At 32.2% G+C, this 21,324-nt stretch overlaps 2 protein-coding genes across 2 annotated transcripts; both read right to left on the reverse strand.

The window, feature by feature from the left end:
• Positions 1-5,845: 5,845 nt before the first annotated feature.
• Positions 5,846-11,569, reverse strand: LOC123918969 (zinc finger CCCH domain-containing protein 18-like). Its single transcript, XM_045971172.1, has 4 exons — positions 11,390-11,569; positions 10,752-11,063; positions 8,297-8,357; positions 5,846-7,105 (listed from the first exon to the last, which is right to left on the reverse strand). The coding sequence occupies exons 1-4, from the start codon at positions 11,513-11,515 to the stop codon at positions 6,117-6,119; spliced, it is 1,488 nt and encodes a 495-aa protein (XP_045827128.1). The 5' UTR covers positions 11,516-11,569; the 3' UTR covers positions 5,846-6,116.
• A 7,673-nt stretch (positions 11,570-19,242) lies between these two features.
• On the reverse strand, positions 19,243-20,611 carry LOC123918970 (ethylene-responsive transcription factor 3-like). The gene has a single exon (XM_045971173.1). It carries the CDS (start codon positions 20,102-20,104, stop codon positions 19,424-19,426), a length of 681 nt encoding a protein of 226 aa, XP_045827129.1. The 5' UTR covers positions 20,105-20,611; the 3' UTR covers positions 19,243-19,423.
• Between the last annotated feature and the right edge of the window lie 713 nt (positions 20,612-21,324).

Below are 21,324 nucleotides of genomic sequence, written 5' to 3' on the forward strand. Positions count from 1 at the left end.
ATTTTTCCAGATCAGTTTTAGACACCTCATAGGATAGATGAATACGATGAGTACCATCTCTATTAGAGTTCTTGTTGTCTGACGATACCACATTGGCATAGGAACCGACCGGACCTTTGTTGAGTTTCGACTGATGTCCTACATCGTTAACACCTAAAGATGATCTGTTGTCAAACTTATTGCTCTGGTTATACCCATTCATCCGCTTTCTCCTATCCTCCTTCCAGCCATAGTTGTTGCCTGTTCTCCTTTCGCCCTCAGCACGATGGAATCGTGATAAATTAACAGAGATCTTGTTCCGTCCGATGATGATATTGTCCAATTCAGTTTCGAAACGACGAATATCCTGCACTCTAAAAAATCTTGCGAAACCAAACCTTCTGCCTCCAGCATCACGTTTGGCTGGAATAACTACCTCCTTAACCTCCCCGTAGTATTGGAAAGCCTTCAACATTGCATATGCTCCGAAGCTATCTGGAAAATCTGTGAAGAAAAATGTCGAAATGTCGTCTGAATAAGCCTTGTGACCTGAATTTGAAGTGGCGATATCCAATTTCTTATGATGTCCCGCTGAGTTTCTCCTTTTCTGAGTTTGCCATTGGTTTTCACCCTCGTCCCCCATTGATGAGTGACAAGTGATTTTGCCTATGCGTATGGAAGAGTTATTTCAATCTTTGTGACGTGCTAAAATAATCAAAGATTATTTGACATCAGCGCGATTGAATCCTCCACACTTTTACAAGCAAAACCGTGATGATCAATCCAATTGCAATAGAAAGCTATCGATGGAAACCCTAGCAGAGCATTTTTTTTTTGTGTTTTTTGTAGTAGAATATGTTAATCATTTGTTCTTCGATTATGATTTTTTTGATTGAGTTTGGTATGGTGTGATTCGTCGGTTGAATTTTTTTTGCCTAAGAATGTATTTTCTCATGCTATTCAATTTTGTGGCTTTCTCGTTTGTAAAAGATGTTAGAATTGTTTTTATTAATAGATTCTTTTGATCCTTTTATTAACAATTCAATTCATTTATTTTGCTACCCTACAAAATTGTCCTATTCCTCTTGCACTATTCTCTCTAAATATTTGCTCTTTCTAATACCATTCATTTCAATATTTCCAAAAAATAGCTTAATCCATATTGTTATTTCTGAACATTAATTGCACTTAATTACTTACAATTTGTGGCATCTAGTTTACTGTTATTTTTAAATGAGTGAATGACATGTTTCTACTATTTGAGTGCTTTATAATTATTTTACTATTTTATTAATATTGCAACTTTACATATATGTAAGATTTTTTGTTGAGAGGAACTATATACGCAAGATGGTAACCATTAGTTGCTGATAATGTTTTCCAAAAGCTTTGCTTGCTCTTGCAATCATTTGAGAGCTTCACTTCACTAACTGCTTCTATGCATGTATCACTTCCAACCAATTTGATTTTTTGCCCTTCTTGATTCCACTTACTTTGCCCATCAGTACAGTCACCCAATTCAAGTTCATATATAGTTATTGTTCACTTTCACACTTTGTCCACTTAATGGATGGTATATTTATGTAGGACTTGCTTGAATTTAGAACTTGGTTCTGAAAAGTATAATAAAATTAACAAACATTCATCACCATCAATTATTTAAAATAACACACTGAATTCATGTTATTGTGCTTGTTTTTTTTTTATGAGATATGTTATTGTGCTTGTAACCGTTCATACTTATGACTTCAACATTAATAAGTGTGGTCTATTTGATTTTTCATTTATTGTTTGGTCAAGTAGCTAGAAATTACAGCTTTGAGAATTAGTGAAGTGTTCAGAGTTCAAACTTCAACCCCTACATATATAATGTGATTTTCCTATTAACTACTTTCAGTTCCAGAGGACTCTCTATTTGATTTTGACTAGTTTTAAACAGAAAAAAGAATTTATATTGTACCTCAAAATCAATTGTTCGTACACTTATGTTTTATTTGGTTCTATAGTAAATATATATTCTTAGTGGTTTGGACGGGGCCAAAGCTATGTTTGTTGTTCTGCTCAGCCCAAAATCTGAGAGATCTAACTGGTCCACTTTAAGAGTCTGCAATTTTACTGGATTCCACTATTTGTGATGTCTATTCAGTCCATCAAAATTTTAATGGTCTTAATTCCGCCTCTTTTCATTGACGAGGATAAAAAAAACTCTACTTCTCATCAATGATTGAGGCTCCCTGGTGGACCTATAAATACTCTTTTCAAAGAAGGGTTCAGTCATGTGATCCTACAGCCTTGTACTTCTCACTTCGTGTATCTTACTGACTTGAATGTCGGAATGCTTGCTTATATATCTTCACCAACAACGTACAACTTCAACATTGACGTAATGCTCTATGTTGGCCACCACTTTTTGACCGGAGAGATCACTCAATATACGCATTTTAAAATGACACATAAAAATCAAAGGATGTTGTATTTAACATAGACAATTTGTGCCAAAAAATTATTACTCGAATTTCTATAAATAATTGTGATTTATTTAAAGAATTGGCATTGTGTCTTGTATTTTATTTCTATGCACAATCAAATATTTAAATAAATTGTCTATCTAATAATGCAACTGGTGTGTGTCACAAGTCATGTTTATCGGCTAGAACTTGTTTCTTTAATTATTTTTAAAATTCGGTATCTAATTTAAGGAACGCCTAAGACCGACTAATATGATGAGTACAATTCAGTCATCCACTTGCGAAGAGGTATTTAAAGCATTGTATAAACTAGCCAACTAAAATTAGCATTAGAACAAATCGAATCTAAGACCTTGTGAGAAATGCACTCCAAGATCTCAAGTCAACATTATTGTTTCTCTTTAATTCAAGCGTGAATATGGCTCACTTATACTAATTAAACCTAGCAAGTATCTATGTGAACATAGTTTAATTAGTATACTATAGACATTGTACATAATATATAAGAATTGAAGTTCAAACTCTAGTACATCCACTATTTCGCCTTAAAACGTTAAAATTCTAAATACTAAACTAATTAAATAAAATCATAATGTTCCATAAATCTTAGCTAAATTGTAACAATGTTATTAGATCATATATTTTCATCTAAATTAAACTCTTTTTTTGGTTACAATCTAAATTAAACTCTAAACCTGTGGATGTATGTGAATTTTAATAATATTTCTCACTTAAAAAAAAAAACGTAAAATCATAACTAATTATAAGTTCCCAACCTCTCATTTAAATTAAGATTCCTCGTAGGTCCATTCATATTGAGATTCTTTATTAACGTCGGACATACAGTAAGCTGTCCAGTTCAATCATGTCTTTGAAATTGGTTGTTCATAGGTCATTTCAAGGTTGCGTGTCTTGCAGGATCTGGTATGCTTCTGTTTTGTCTGGTTTCCACCATCGCCGGTTATGGACAGTTAAAAAATGTACATGGATCTCATCATCTCATCTCGTCGTTTTGATTTAAAAAAGAAATATTGCACTCAAGAAGTCCATGAGTTCTCCCTGAGACAAATCATTTCAGAAAATTTAATTTCAATTTTTCATGTGAATAAGTTTTTGTCAGATTTTACATACTATTTTGTTGTCGAACTTTAGATTACCGGGTTACCTTCCCCTGAAAAAAAAATAAAAGTTCAATACAAGTGGCTAGGATTGAGAAAAAACATAAAAGCTTTGTTTAGTAAAATTGGATTTTGAGCTTATAGCTTATAAGCTCATTTGATAAAAAAAGATTTTGGTAAACATTTTTTAAAAAGTGTTTATTGTTTATTTTACTAGCTTATAGATTATTTTTTAAACATTATTTTAAGTAGTTTATGAGCTTTAGCTTATAGCTTATCATTTCTGTCTTACAATTTTACCCGCTATCTTACTTGAAAAAAAAATTAATTAAACATATATTTTTTATGCCGCTTCATACTTATAAGCTAATTCAACCGTTAATTTTATCAAACACTACAAATTCAATGCGTTAGCTTGTGAGTTATAAGTTAGTTTATCAGTTATCCGCTATTTTTTATCAACCAGAGCCAAAGTGACTATTTTAAGTAGCTAAAATGTTTTTTTTAATAAATTGTGATGTATCAATCAACTAAGTTAAACTCACAAGAACAAAAGTATTTTGTTGTTAAACTCCTTGTACCGCCGTAAGCCACACTGCTCCACGGAACTCGCCGCCCGACCACCTTTGTCAGGAAGACTTTCGATACAAGGAGTCAGTTCAACCCTTCGTTAAACCATCGGCTCTGATACCACTGTTGGATCTGGATCATCCACATTGGGCTCAAGAACAACTTCACAAGTGAGTTGGACACCACACTTTAACCACTCACACTTACCACAACAGTACGTATTACTTTTCTGCATTATATTTTAGTTTTTGTGGCCGGTAATGAAGTCATATTGGTATATGATTTATTTAGTTCAAGAGTCTAAATTTATAGGAAGAAGAACCAGCCACTAAAACTAAAATATTTGGAGTATTATATATAAAAGGTGTACAAGAGGCCTTGTGACCCGAAGAATGAGGAAAATGAATAACTCAACTGAATCGGAACTAATAATTCCAGAACTATAATATTATAATTCACTTCACCAGAACTACTCAACTAATGAAACACAATCATATGTATAGGATGAATACTATTACTTGCTCAAACTTAGTTCTTTCGAATTAATGGAGGCTTGCCTTGAATGAGTTTAATACTTTAAGTTTCCTTGTGTTTCCTGGCAAGATAAAATAGGCTAAAATAGCTACTTTAAGTTCACACTAGGTTATATGCTGTTTTATAAATTAGGCTTGCCTTGAAAATTGTTTATAATCGTCAAAAGGATGTCCCTCAGCCTATTTGTTCTATCTTTTTGGCACTACTAACAAATGTTGCACCTTTATCAAACCCCTCCAACAAAATAATCCGCACGGCTTCTAATCCACGTTGTAAGGTAAAATCCAGCTGAAAATTATAATTATTAACATTAACATGTATGACTTCCATGTGCCTAAATCCAGTTTGTCAATTCATACTTCAAAATGAAAGAAAAGATACTTCTTCCCTTTTCTGTTTAGTGAAAGATCGAAGAACAAATGTCGCAGGATCCATTTTCTCAGGAGGTCGTCCAATGCCTAACAAAATCAACAATAAAATGACTATCAATTTCTATATCTATGTCTGCATACATGCGTGCGAGCATGAGTATGGTTTAAATTGTTGGTTTGCAAACTTAATGAAGACAAAGGTAGGAGTCTAGGAGATGGAGAAACAGTGAGGTTTTGGGAAGACAAATGGTTAGGAAATTTAAAGTTTTGTAGTGAGTTTGAGGATTTATACAAGCTAGCAACAGACTATAAACATTTCAGTAGTAGAGAAATTACGGCATAGATACTCAAGGCATCGTTGGAACTGGCAGTGGATGAGGGAATTGAATGAATCTGAGAATAACAGAAAATCTGCTACGGAGGAGCTTTTAGCAGATGTAATTCTGCAGGAAGGAACGACAGACAAAGTGTGTTGGGAGATTGAGGGAGGCAACATTTTGTGTGGGTGGTTGTTACAGGTTCTTGCGTAGTATGCAGGTCCGTGTGGAGTTTGATGCCGATTTCCTGTTAGCAGTGCAACAACTTTGGAACACTCCGGTTCCGCCTGAAAATTATAGTATTTGGTTGGAGACCAACAAAACTATAATAGACTATATCCAATTATTTGGTTGGCTCTAACCCTTGTGTAAGTTAGAGCGAGTATTAAAAAGTGAGTGTTCATAGCACTCCTCAACTTCGTAATATCAGTGTAAGTGACATTAGGATGCAGGATGTGAGTTTATAACTTAACACACAACCAAACAAGTGCAAAGTTAATTTCATCCAAAATCACATTTGGCAAACAATCGCCCAAACATACAGTAACTCATGCAAATGAACAGTACAATACTGACCACTCAGGTGAATGGAAAAAATAGACGTCTTCCACTTATAGTAGATAGAACAGCGACAGTGCATGTACAAGACAATCTTACTAGTATCTTAGTAGAGTTACTTACACCTGTGAAATTTCTTCCCTATTTCTTCTTTTCAAAGTATCAGCATAAGGATAAATAGAACTGAGTCCTAAGTGCTAACTAAAACTTAAGCCATCTCTTTTCTTTCTCTTTGCTAACAACATCATCTGAGGCAGAAGCGTGAACTGCTTCAGCCTCAGCCAAAGCCTTGCGGGTTTGGACTAATTTTTTCATAGCAGCGTCGTAAACAGGTTTTTCTCTCTTGTTTGCTTCCGCCATTTGTTCAAACTTTAGAACCTGAATTTTCAGATCCTTCACATCATTCTCATAAGCAACCAACACCTTCCTATCCACCTTTTTAACTTCTGCTGAACCTTTACTTTGCTGCTTCTTCATTGATCCTTCATTGGAAGCTTCACCGTGCATTGCTAGTTGAGTGTTTATTAGTGAGAAGACATCTGGTGGCGATTCTTCTTCTTCTTTTGCGGCACGAATTGCTTCAGCAAATTTCTTCTCGCGTTTTCTCCGACCACCTCGGGTACGTTTCTTTCTTTTCGTCTGGGTGTTCTCTTTCACTTTATGAGACTTAAGCGCATGATCTAAGGACTGTCCTGGTGGTAGGACCTTCACCGGTATGGGATTAAGCATGCCCTGTCCAGTTAAACCTAAACCCGTTCCTTCTTGGTAACCCATATTAGCCATCATTTTGGAAGCCATTCCTCTGGTATGGTTCTCCCACGTCGCAAATATTGCAGTTTCGGTTTGAACACCTTTCTGTAAGTTGGTACTATCCATAAATCCTAAACCCTGTGGTTCCTCTTCCTCTGAGCCGCTGTAATCGGATTGTTCTAAGCTGGAATCACTATCTATGTCACTCACATCTGCATACTCAGATAATACCATATCTTGTGCACCAAGCTTCACAGAACTTCCATCGTCTCGGAAAACAACTTGTCCAACTCCAGCTTTTTCGTCCCATGACTCAAGCTCAGCTTCTCTCCAAATCCCTGGATTTGCATTTGAGACTGCCCATATGCTTGACCCTGCAAGGGATGGTTTCCAGATTGTTGGGACATATTCCTTAAGGGAGGATAGTGGAACATCAATTCCTGTAAGCATAGATAGTACAAAAGCTGTTACATACTTAACAAATTATATGATAATATGTCCATCAAAAAAAAATTATATGATAATATGAACACAACTGTTCAGAAAATAATGAACAGGCAGATGCTAAGCCTATAAGTATAACTGTAGCTATGCAAATATCTAATATCTTGATATTAATGCTGTTTTTAATTAAGATTAAGATAAATACATCAATAATTCAATATTTCTTAGTTACTATCATGATATTTTTACCCTGTTTGAGTAGAATTAGGAGTTCAATTCTATTATAAAACTATAATAAAAATTCCATGTATTTTTTTGTCCCCCTCTTTATCTGAATCCTATAACTTCAACGACTGTAAAACAGCAACACACATTTGAAAATAGACTTATGGTATACAAAGATCACCTTCTGAACAACCAAACCATGATTAAATATTCAAATTAGAGGGGATGGGAGAGGGGTTAATTCTGGACCAAAAAATAAATAAGCGGATTCCAATAGCATCTAACCCTTCATATTCACAACCACAGAAAAATAAATTGCATTAAACAGTATTAACTATTAAGTATGTCATTTGTTTATTTTTCTTTCTTAGCCTAGTTCCCCAATGCTCTTATGTGTCTTGGAGCATGCAGAAACTTAGGTAAATAGAAGTAACTGAATGAGTAAAGAAGTGAAGCATTTCACCCCCAATGCCACAAATATTGAGTTGAGAAACGATTGTCATTTTAAAACTAAATGCCAAACATATAGCCTGCAATGAACCAGAATGAAATTTAGACAACTATATACTACCTTCAAATCTAGGTGAAAAAGTACACAAGCCACCTACATGTTTTAAGATGTTAAACAAAATTTATATCTCATGGAAAAACATCATTTAAAAAAATGTTTTCCCTAGTGATGATAAAAAAAAAAATTGAAAACTATAATTGAAAAAAAAAAAAAAACTATGTATAACTTCGACGACAGAAGTATATTCGCATGCACTAGCTCCCGAATCTGAACAAAAACTTCTCTTTTGAAGGGAAAAAAAAGGGTCTATATGCTCATTGAATATGTGCACTTAAAAGTGCAAATATCACTATGTTTAGTGAAAGACTGAAAGAGTATTGTAACGATGTCTGTGTGATTACACCTCTAATCTATTCGATTTTGTTAAATTTTCTCAATATCATCAGCTTACCATGGGATAGGCGACAGTTACTACCAAATCGACATCGCTGTTGTAAAAAGAACTTGCAAATCTGCACTTTGGTGTTCTAGTGTTAGTAAATGGCATGAAAAGCAATTGATTTCATCAAATAATTTGGAACCAAAGTTTTAAGGCATAAAAATGATAAGACAGACATCTTTCGAAGAAGTAGCAATTCCATTATACTCTTCGAAGAAGAAAAAAAAAATCCAGTATACTTCACACACATGCAATCCACATATTGTTAAATCGGAATTATTTTTCTTGTTTTTTATCCTAGTATAAGGTAATTAATGGCAGATCAGGTTACTATGAAATCCTTGAGAACAATTAAGACTGAAATTATATGAGGAAGGAATAAGATACAATATACACTAAGAATGACAAAGACAAAAGCAATATACCAGGAAAAAAGCTTTTTAATGTCCAGACTCCAGATTTTACTAGCTAACATTAGCTCATTGATGAGGTGATTCAAACCTCTAAGAAACAAACAAAAATATTTAACTTCATTTAATATAAAAAAATTGAGATTTGTCTGGGATTTTACTAATTTAATTACTGATATTGTTGGATGCTATATGTAAAGTGTAGTACTATTTAGTGATATGTAAAATGAATCATTTTTCATATAAACGATTTCTTGTTATATTATATCTTATACAACAGTTTTCCACACACTAGAAAAAAGTAGCAAATAAGTTGGTAAAAAACAAATTTGAAGTATGATGAGAAGAACCTGAACTGTTGAAACATCAAATACAGAATAAATGTCCGCATAGCTGCACAATTGTAGCATATTTTAACATAAATCCTCTAAATATATTCACTTTTTCTATTATAGAAATTGTATTAGAATGAGAAAATAGTAAGGAAAAAAAGAAGGATAAGGAACCCTCGTACGAAATATAAAAAGAAAGAAATACACAGAAATGTAGGTTTTACAAGTTTGTTTTTTGAATGGCAAAGGTTTTACAAGTATGGCATTGGAATAATGAAATGCAGAAAATCTTGCCTATTGTCTACAGGATATTGGTCATTTTTTAAGGTTGGCTTTATTAAAAGTCTAACTTAACATCAAAATCCTTTCAAACCCTATTTTGCAATAAGACCTTTAAATAAGCTAATCACTAAATGAGCATGTAGGTTCAAGTCTTTTATGTAGGCCAACAATATAAAAACTTTAAGCGAGTAATAAAAAATCTAATATAATAATAATAATAATAAAATTATTATCTTATCATTTACATTTACCTGAATAGTTTGCCTAGTAGGCCTAAGATTTTTAAAATGGCCTAAAACCTAAAATATTAAGCTTAATAAATAGGATTTAGGATTTTGAGAAAACCTTTGGGAAGATTTTATTTAATAAATAAGCAGATTACAGAACCTGGCCTGACTCATATTTGGACTATGCCATAGGCTCTATGATGCAGCCTGCCTATTTTCATCACTAATTGTCTTACTTTTCAGTATGATAGAAACTAGAAAAATGAATTCTGCAACAGTTTATTATTGAATAGAAAAGTGATGAGCAGGAGCTCTACAATGGTTGATACTTAGTCCAGAGCAAGCTCCTAATCCATATGTAAATACCTCCTAACTGACTCTGACCAATTTCAAGAACGAATTCTCTTATCCCCTTCTCTCCCTCTTATATCGGAGTCTGTAACAGAAATCCCCTGAAACTCAGGGAGCATCCTAACCGACTCTGTGTTCCCTGCTCTTCACCATTCTAGAAGATGTAAGTGTGTGAGCTGGACCCAATGATTGGGTCATCAAACTTATTGATCCGTGGTGTCCTATATCACATTGTCTTAGTTTCAGTGTCATAATTCCGAAGCTCCCATATTGGAAGATATGAACTGTATTTTGGGAGTTCGGACTGCCAATTGTCATGAACCAACTACTCCAAATGCTTTATTATGTTGCGACCTGTAGATTATTTTATATGATATCTTAAAATACACCCACTCACACAAGAACCCTTTGGACTTCAGGCATGGATAACACATAAGACTACCTATATTGTGCTTAAATTCATGTAAGAATAATTTGAACTGCAAGGATCAAACTCTAGACCACTTGGACACATACCATGAAAGCTGAAATTGCGAGGGGAAAATACATGAACGTGTTTTTATATTGTCCCACAAGGACATAAAAATAAACTATGACAACATATAGCTAATCATTTTCCATTTTAGGGGTGGAGTAAAAGGTGAAGAGTAATGAGGGTATTGGAGACAGCACATATGAACTAATCATTTGCCTTTTTAATTTTCAAGGTCCTTTCTTTTTGTTATTTGTTACAGATTAAGGTATAGGAATTCGAGGGGATAAAAACTATATTAGTCAAAAATATAAAATAGAATACTGCAATATACATTTTGTCACCAAAATAGAAGAAAAAAGAGATACACTTGACCAAAATAAATTTACTTACCATCATATTCTCAGATGTAGGAGTTAGAAATGAAATTGTTGCCACTGAATTATCCGATTGCAGCACTTTACCATTGTACCAACGCCCATCTTTGTAACGGAATCTACATATAGATCCAACAGAATAGCATTTTTCCTGTAGCGGCTCTGGTTCAACATCTGCAGGATCAATTGGCTCCACTTTCTCTTCTTGTTCAGCAAAAATATTAGTACTAGGCAGCAATGTGTCTGCTTCAGATAATAATCTTGAACGCTTTAGGTGAAGAAGTCCTTCCTCTGCATCCTTAATAGCCTGAACAAGCTCCTCATGAACCTGTGATATCAAACAATTCAGCCCACTAGTATTATCGAATGAATTTGTGATCGAATTATCGAATAGGCTTTCAGTTCCATTAAACAACACAGCAATTAACCTTAAACATGCATATAGGCATATAGCCATATAACAACCAACAACTCAAATGGATTTTCCAAAGCATGTCAATTTAGAATACAAAAGTAACAATAATAATAAAACACACCAATTTCAAGTGAAAAATTGAAGCTTTAAATTGAATTGAGGATCCATTCCATTCAAATATTGAAATTGAACATATAGGGTTGCATTGCATTTCCAGAAATCACAAATTGATTACATACCTCTCGGAGTTCGGAATTGGTTGGATCAATGAGAAGAGCATGATCGATTGCAGAAAGAGAGTCTTTTTGTTCATTCAATTGAAGTTCGAGTTGATTCTCAAGAACCCTCTCTTCTTCGCTACCCATTATCGCCACACGATGCAATCAAACTACCATACACTTCCTTCACTTTATTAAATTAATAATTAATTAATTAATTAATGCATATTTTAGCTTTTTTTTAAGAATTTAATTTATATGCACCGTAAAATTATTTTACACATGCATCCAATAATATATTAACACATTATGTATGATATTTAAAAATACATGATGTGTTATGTTCGTTAAATGATGTGTTAAGATATCATTAAATACGTGTGTAAAGAATCCTTACACTAACGGTGTCAATCAATTAAACTCTTTTTTTAAAGATTATAGGCACAAAAGAATAGGGCTATATCAATGCATAAATAAAAGACATCGTGAAATGTAATGATAGTAAAAAATGAAATGAAAAATTAGTCTTTTAGTTTTTATTTTTTTTTTAGGAAGTTTCTCCACCTTCTAAGTAGAGTAAATTAATGAATAATTAAAGGATAAAACTTACATGCATTTTCATACATACATTTTTTACTTTTCCTCTTACAAAGAGGTAGTTTTTTTTATTAAAAAATAATTTTCTTTTATTTTTTCAAAATGAAAAAACACAAATAACCACCTCTTTGTGAGTGAAAAAATAAGAAATGCATGTATGAAAATGCATGTCCATAATTAAAAGGATTGATCATTACAAAATGAGAGATGATAAATAGGTCACCTATATTGAATTGACGTCCATTGGAATCAAAATAATTTTTATATAAAACTAAAAGTTGTTTACATAAGTTATTATTGTATAAAACATCTCTCAAATAGTTTTATAAGTCACGATGCCAATAGATAAATTTAACTCTTAAATATGTTTTTTGTCTCTATAATTTTACAGAATTTTTGTTTTAATCCCTGAAGTTTGTTTTCACACTTTTTAGTTCCTGAAGTTTCTTCACTCAAAGTTTTTAGTTCCTACTTTTTATTCAACTCGTGCATATCATTCGAAATTTTAATTTTTTTTGCTGTCATGTTTAGTACATTATATGAATCTTTGTTACAAAAGTTTTATTTTTTTAACAAGAGCTGAATTAAATATGAATTTTTTAGTTTTTTGCACGTAAATAATTCATCTTATAAAAAAATCTAAATTTTTATCGGAAATGTTCTTATAATATTATAAACATAAATATTAAAGATTATTTAAAAATGTGAAAGTATACGATAGTTTGATTAAACTAACCATGAACGCCACTATTATTATATTGACGATCTAATCCTAAGACAAATCAAACTAACCTAAATAGCATGAACATTGGAAAATGTAGTGCCAAACTCTCACATCATCGTCATTTTCAACGGAAATTTTGTTTAATTGAACACATCCGTCTAGATCGGTCGATGGACGGACAATACCTATTAAGAACCAAACCAACCTTCTAGTATCATCAAATTTGATAAAATCATTTAGTTGACTCTTCAAATTAGGGTGTTATAGTATCATTTGATCATAAAGAAATTTGGTTTGTCACTAATACAGTAAATTACAGGGTTAAACCAGTTTCAATGCATCGTAGTCATACAAATTATCGGTGCATTCTATATTACACATAAATACTTATTATGTTTTACACATCCAAAATGACCAATTTGGACCATTTTTCGAATTGTGCGTTGTCCTTGCGCACGAATTATGTTGATCTTTTTTTGTATTGGGAGTTTAGTTTCACTCTCTTGCCTGCAATTTTTTTAAAACTCATCTTTTTTTTTTCCTCTCTCTGTCTCTCTCTAGTGCAAGCTTAATAGGCCACTTCTTATGGTCCAAACACTTAGCCACCCTTAAAAAAGCAGTGTTTCATTTTTTGAGCAACAATCTTCAAAACACTTTGATAATACAAGTTTCTGAGTCCAATTATATTGTCTCACATAATAAATGCAAATGGAACCCATGACATGATGAATAAACATATTTACACTCTTGTGACCACAATCTCCCTCCCCATCAACTCCTTCCCTTCACATTTAACTCACATCTCAGTCACTTGTCCTTATCCTTCCTTCCTTCCCCAATGTGACAGAAATTCGCTGAACCAACAAAGTGGTCCTATACATACTAACACTTCTTTTAATTGCTTTTAAAAAAACACTTTTAATTATTGAATGTTACCATCCCTAATCAAAATACTAAGTCTTGCATTTCAAATTTTATATCTCACCTATCCCAACCTAATATTAGAAATCTAAGCATAAATTATTAACCTAAGATTTCTATGTAATATTCCATTTTTATTCTACTTAGTTCAGATAATAGGAACATTATAATATGCAATCAATAATAAATTGGTTTAAGTGGTAATGATCTTGGTCCCTTTAAACATATGGAGAAAACTCGGTAGAAAGGGAATAATCCACCTTGTGTGCCCCACGTGTATTAATCATAACGACGGTGGAAACTTCGTATCAATGTCATGATAACCCTAAAAAAAATATTACAATATGCAAAAATTAAAGTTTTAATTCAAAAAATTTCAGTCATTCACTTTAAGCGGTGAAATTTTGATCACTAAATTACATGAAAAAAAATATTCTATATTTTTACATCCAATAAACAAAACAAAATATTTCACTTGGAAAATTGAAATATCAAGTTTTAATGTGTAAGATAAATAAACTTTTTAAACTTGTAATTATTCACATGCCATTTTGTTTGCATGCTAAAGTGGATTTTGAGCAACTATTTTTTATTTTACAAAATATTATTAGTGGCCATACAATCATAGAGCATATTAATCGGAGGCATATAATGGGGTATCATACTGCTGCCTCTTATCCTTTTATTTTTGAATCAGAGCAGGGAAATAAAAAAATTATTTTCCTTTTATAAATTAAAATTCAGATTAGGAGAGCTACAACAGCTCAGCGTGCAAGAAAATCACCAACTTCAATAAGTATTTTTTGGATGGAATGGATGGAATTTATAAGTAATCTATTAATAGAAAATAAAAAAAAAATTAAGTTAAATCCAAATTGTAGGTAGTGCAAATAGAAGATCCAATCAGATATCGAACACTTTGTTGACATGGATGAAATTTCATGGACAAACGTGAATTTGTTTGGATGCAAACATTAATTTGTGTGTTTGGTTGATATATTGAATATACAATTTAATTAAGCGTTTACAGAGCACTTATCATAGAAATAGTTAGGTATAAGAAAATTTTATAAATAAGATATTTTCATATGCTTGGAGAACTTGTAATAAAGTAATTTTACAAACAGTTTTACAAGTGTAAGGTCAATAACAAAACTCAAATAAGTTAATCCAAATTGTCTCATTGTTTAGACAATACACATCATCATTTTTATGAGAGGAATTTAGATTAGGAAGAAACACCCTGATGTAGGGTATTAGGTTTAGTTGGTGATTAGTGTTGCCTTAAAAATTTCGATTGAGATGTGAGATCTCTTTTATAGTCTTAGAGTATTGACTAAATGTGTTCCTGAAAACTCTTATGGACTGCCCACAAATAATATCAGAGTATATGGTTTGGCTTGATGAAGGAACATGAGTGAAATTCTGGTGTTTGAATCAAGTAGAGGACGTGGGACTCATACTTAACGAAAAAATTATTAGATTTATATATGAGTAGCTACTTTCACATCAATTATGGATAAACCAAATATTAAATTATAAGGTAATATATTCAATACCTAAATTTCGGATTGAGATGTAACATCTCTAATCCTCTAATCTCTCTTATGATCGTGAAATATTAACTTGTTATTTCCGACACTTGCTCGGATAACTCTCCAACACAAGCAAAACCATTAACCTTATTAAAGATCTTCAATAAAATTTTCGTACAACCTATCTATCCATTCCGAAATTTCAACCTTAGATTTTAAGTCACGGTTAGTGTGAACCACAATAGATCACACATGATCATTATCCAACCACAACTTATTGATAACTATTAACAATATACACATCTTAATGATGCAACCACAAAAAAATACACATCTTAATGGAGATATATAAATGTTGCGTACAAGTAGTGGACTTCTACAGCAAGACAAGATAAGAAAATCGTTTAGTTGGTTCAGTGGTGATTGGCGCTGAACTTGGTAGGGAGGACCGCGGTTCAATCCCCCGCAACTGCGATCGGAAGGGGGCTGGAACACTTGATGCCAGAATTGACCCCTGAATCAGATTCAACTTGTGGTGAAAAACCAAAAAAAAAAAAAAAAAAGTTGCACCAAGAGGTCATACCAAGCAATAGGCAAATTTGGATCTGCCGTCGTAAAAGCAGCACACAATACAACAGTTTTAAAATCATAGTCTTAGATTTTAAATTGGACGATCAGGTTAGATATTAACAAAATTAACTATAATCAATCTCAATTATTGATTTTAGGTAAGATCGAATAATTACATGATGCAGTTACAGCGTCAAATCCAAGTCCGCAGTGGACAAGGCAAATCAAATGGTTATTGAAACCTACCTTGAAAGTTCCATTTCATGTGGTTATGGAAACAAACAAGAAAATAAAAATTGGTATACTATAGAATTCTAAATTACTAAAATGGTAAATAGTGTTTTTGCATGTTGCAGGCCTCAAAAGCATCAATTCAAACGACCATTTTGTTGACTTTTCAGGAATCTCTCATTTTTTTTGGTTGTATATGACCATCCCTTTGTATTTGTATTCCCTATGTAATGAAGGTGCTGTGTGTAGGGTCAGTACCACACACATCTACTTGCCTTTCTTTGTTTGAATAAATAAAGGGTTAAATAAAATAAAGGATTCAACCCCTCTTAAAAGAAGGAAATGTGTTTTCTGCCTCCTTCTAAATCTTTGATAATTTCAATATTTTATTTCTTTTGACTAGTAGTATACATTTACATGTAAATAAAGATAATTTTTATAGTAAAAAAATTCATCTTGTGTTTTGAAAAATATAATTTTTATGCCATATTTTTGTATCACTATATATTTTTAAGAGTCATGCTAACTAGTGCCCTCGGGACACTAGTTAAGGATACAAAAAAAAGCAATTTTTGCATTGAAAATGACACTTTTTATACTTTATAAACATTGACTACACAAATTTTAATGTAATTTTACTATAATTAGTATCCTTAACTAGTGCCCCGGGGACACTAGTTAGCATTTCCCTATTTTTAAATAATTTTTTAATCTATTTCAAAAATCTTGTACTACTAAAAAGTTAAATAGAGAATATAAGTACTAGTAGTATGCATGTTAAGAAACAAGTCCATTACTAACATGAAATTATAACAAAAAATAAAATAAAAAGAGATGCATTCCAATATTTTTTTTTGGAATATTTATTAGGTAGGAAAATTAGCTTCAAGAACCTGCTACTTTCATGATGTCTCTGAATAAAGTAGAGCTATTTACTAGGTAGGAAAATTATATTCAACCTAAAATTAGTACTTTCTTTGTCAAATTCTCTTTATAGTGATTGAATTTTTGTCTAATTTTTTTTTTTTACAATGATTTTGAAATCGAACTTAGAACCTATAACATATTAACCCACTCATCACTAGCCAAATATAGTGGCTAGGAATCAAACTATAATGATTGAATTTTTGTCTAATTTTTTTTAAGGGAAATACTAAATAGTGTTCTATGGTAATGATTCAAAAAATAAAAATAGTAATATAATTAAAAATAATATATTCAATATTTTATTTAATAAAACAAACTTAATGTATTTTATTAAGTTACTAAATGTTCAATACATAAATAAAAAAAATCTCAAATTTATAAAAATCAGTTCAACAATTAGCCACACTATCAAGGATAGGAGCAACCAAATTTGTTTCTCTTGTAACAAATTTAACCTCAAAATTTTGAAAAGACAAGGTAAGAATAACATTATCATAAATACTTTGAAATTTCAAAAAAAAAAAGGCACATTTCAACCTAATCCTTTTTTAAAATTCTATTTAAAGAGAAAGATATAGAGAATTATTAAAAAAAAAAAGTATCAATTATATACATAGTACATCACTTATTTCTCTCCATATAAAATGATCCACCTCTCTTTCTACATATTCATGTAATTAATCCAAACTAAAATATGCAACAACATTAAAACTACCACCTAATTGAACCTCAGAAGGTATGAATAATTCATTTCTACATTTTCATGTATTCAATTTACACCCAAAAATTCATTCCTACTTCAAAGACAAAAAAAAAAAAAAGTAATCTAAGGTGAAATTACAAAGTAGTCCATTACATGAAGAACCAAAAGATTGATTCCTTTCTTATACTCCTTCCAATCTCATAAAACAACAATTCACTTTTTTCAAGCTTATTAAATCAATAATACATTTAATTTATATTATAAATTAGATACATTATAGATCAAATATATTAATCGATAAATAGAATAAGGTAGAGTTTGAATTTACAAAGTGATACAAGTTAGTATTATTAGTGATGAAAAAGTAAAATGAATCATCTCTTCTATCAAATCATTCACTCCCCAACATCTAAATTACCCACCATGCCTGCCAAACATCTTGAGTGCTATAGAAGGCAACATCATTGTTCTTTTTTCTATTCCGTTGCACACAAAATAAGAAAAAGAAAGAATAAATTATCACCACCTACATCTACATCCCTTACCTAACAAAGTTTCTCCCCAACCTATCTTCTAAGAAGAATAGCAAATGAGTTTGATAAAATCACCGCGAAAGGAATCAATCAAAATCATAAAAACTATAGTGTAATTTTTACAAAATTAAAGAGGTTCGCCATAATTTTGACAACAAAACTACCATAATACCACACACTTAACGTTTGATATGAAGGAAAGTGGGAAAGAAGGAAAACACATAAACCTAAGAATGAATTTGGATTAAAATTTAGTTTAAGTTCATTGATCGATTTCCGTATTTTCTTTCCTTCCCACTTTTCTTTCCTTCCGACCGAGTGTAAAACAATAAAATCTAGGAGGAAAACACTACTCCCTCCGTCCCAAAAAGAATGACCCATTTTGAATATATGCACTATTCATATATATTGTTTTGACCATATTTTTCTACTAATAAATAAAAATAAATATTAACATATAAGATGTTGTTAGATTCGTCTCGATGAGTATTTTCAAAATATCAATTTTTTATAATTTTTACTATTATACAATTAAAGATATTAGTCGCCAAAGTTATGCATTGGCATGCGTGTTTCGGTCAACTGAGTCATTCTTTTTGGGACGGAGGGAGTATGTAATGTACCCCCAAAAAGCCTATGTTTCAATTCCTAATTCAATCATCCAACCTATATTTGTACCAAAAAAACTATTACCTATATTATTTCTGACCTAACAATCAAACTATGAGCTTCTCTATCCTTCAAAAATGACATCAACTATCTATTACTAGATCTTAGAAAAATTCAACTATGTTATCAAACATAAAAAGGATCAATTATATTAGTATGAAGGAAAAATGAACATAGGCAAAAATGGTTATTAGATTAAAAATATAAAACTTATAAACTAATCATATACAAGTGATTTGTGACATGGAAGTGGGTGATGCAAAGATGATGCAATCCAAAATCAGATGAATCTCAATCCATAATCATATTTTAAGATCTAATAGTAGATCATATCATAACAATTTCTAGTTTTTTTTCTTCTCATAATCCTTAAAAATTTGAGAACAAAAAACATAGAAAATAAAATTATGATGGATAATAATATAGCCTTTTTTTCATACATCAAAGCAGAAGAGAAGACAAACTCTCACAGAAATTAAGATTATATTACCATAATCTCATAACCGATCATCAATCATAAATTTCATCTTCATTTTCATTTTTTCCGCATAATAAAAAAAAGGGGAAAAAAAGAAACCAAAAAAATTAAAGAAAAAAAATTCATAATTTCTTCAACGAACCAATACATCAATTATCTCAATTTCATCAGAGGCAGAGAAGGGTGCAGTGCAGATCTTCACCACCATAATTTGCCACGTCAGCATCATCCAACGGCGGCGCGTTCAGATCAAACGGCAGTGGTTGGCGTTTAAATGAAAGCATCGTCGATGAAGCCACGTTATCGCCGTCACCGTCGTCAACAACCGACGACGATGAATCACAGTCACTACGGCAATCCTCTGGTGCAACCGGCGGTGTACGTGGGTACCTTCTTCCGGCGACGATCGACGGCGGTGCCGGTAATCCGATCGGACGTGGACCGCTGAAGGATTCAACGGTGCTACTCATCCCACTTGATGTAGGTCTCCGATGATCCTGAAACCCATCGCCGGCGACAACTCCGGCACCGGCGTAGAAACGTTGATCGGAAAACGGGTCTCCGGCATCCATATTATGGTAAAAAGGCTGTGCAAGAGGAAAATTTGTCTTGGCTTTTGGTCCCCGGAGATTTCTAGCGGCGGTGTCGTAGGCACGCGCCGCCTCTTCAGCCGTGTCAAATGTTCCGAGCCAAACTCTTGCTTTTTTCAAAGGATCTCTGATCTCGGCGGCGAACCGTCCCCACGGTCTTTTTCTCACGCCTCTGTATCTTGGCTCTTTGAAAAAACCCGGTTCAGCCGCTGCTGCCGCCGCCGCCGCTGCGGCGGCTGTGCCACCTCCACGACCCATCTTCAAAGGTTCAATCTTTTTCAAATTCTAAGACGACCCAGAAAATCAAATCGGAGAGAAAACGTTCAAAAATTGATGAATCAAAGGAAAAACCTTTGAATTTTTTTTATTTTTTTTTACAAAAGACTCATTTTTTTTTGTTTGTTTCAACAAGGTTTGATGTATGAAACAGAGAGAGGGAGAGAGAGAGATGATGGGTTTTGAATATATTGGATTAAAGAGATGGAGGAGATGAAGAGATTGAGGAGGAGAATGATGAGAGGAAGAGAGGGAGAAGAAGAGAGAGAAAAAGATGAATGGGTGGTGGGAGAGAGAAAGAGAGATTGTGGTTGAAGGAAAGAACCATAACAAAAGTTAACAACAATAACACCTTCTATTGATCTTGTTCATCTATCTATCTATACAAATACAAAAAATATATATTTATAATTAATTAAGAAGATTGAAAATGGACCTCAAAAGAGTGTTGTTTTCTTTCTTACCTTTCCCTGTGGGTTTCTCTGGCTGTGGCTGTAATGGCCTATCATTCTTTCTTTTCTTTTATTTTTTTTTTCCTTTAATTTCAATTTTACCTTTTTTTTAAGTTTTTTTAATCATTACCATACCTTATTCTTTTCTTTCTAGATTTCTCTTCCTCTTTTTATCTTTATTTTCTTTTTTTACATTTTATTTTCTCATATATTCACCGACATAGCGTGATATAAATGGTAGATACTTTATATCTTTTAATTATTTGGTTTGAAATTTGATCTATCTTTGGTAGGTTAAAAAATGATTTATTATAAGATATCAACCTCTTAAGTATTACTAAAAGAATATAAATTATCTCATGTGAGAGAAAATTTTCTATTTGGTTTCAAAATAAAAAGTTATATTAGAAATACTTCGTGATTCAAACTTTAGTTCATTATATTATGACATATTATTCTTTTTCACTTTCATTATTTTTGTCTAATAATTAGATTCACACATTTTAAGTGTAATGAAGTGAAGTGAAAAATCTCTTCAAACTCAATATATTTCTTATCAACATTCTTGCATCATCAACTACCAACTAAGATGTAAATTTTTTTGTTGTCTAAGTAGTCTAATAGCTAAACTTCACCTATTTAGATGAATAAGGGGAAGATTTTTGGTTTGAACTTCGACTCTACATATAAAATATAATATCTCTACCAGTTTTTTTTTTTTTTTGACAAAATATCTCTACCAGTTAAAAT

This window comes from Trifolium pratense, linkage group LG3 (assembly GCF_020283565.1).
Source record: "Trifolium pratense cultivar HEN17-A07 linkage group LG3, ARS_RC_1.1, whole genome shotgun sequence".
Lineage (NCBI taxonomy): Eukaryota > Viridiplantae > Streptophyta > Magnoliopsida > Fabales > Fabaceae > Trifolium > Trifolium pratense.

Coding starts and splice junctions, on each gene's coding strand:
- LOC123918970 (XM_045971173.1), bottom strand. CDS start 20,104: ATGGGTCGTGGAGGTGGCACAGCCGCCGCAGCGGCGGCGGCGGCAGCA.
- LOC123918969 (XM_045971172.1), bottom strand. CDS start 11,515: ATGGGTAGCGAAGAAGAGAGGGTTCTTGAGAATCAACTCGAACTTCAA. Junction 11,064..11,389: donor CCAATTCCGAACTCCGAGAG/GTATGTAATCAA, acceptor TTGATATCACAG/GTTCATGAGGAGCTTGTTCA. Junction 7,106..8,296: donor TAACTGTCGCCTATCCCATG/GTAAGCTGATGA, acceptor CTATGCTTACAG/GAATTGATGTTCCACTATCC.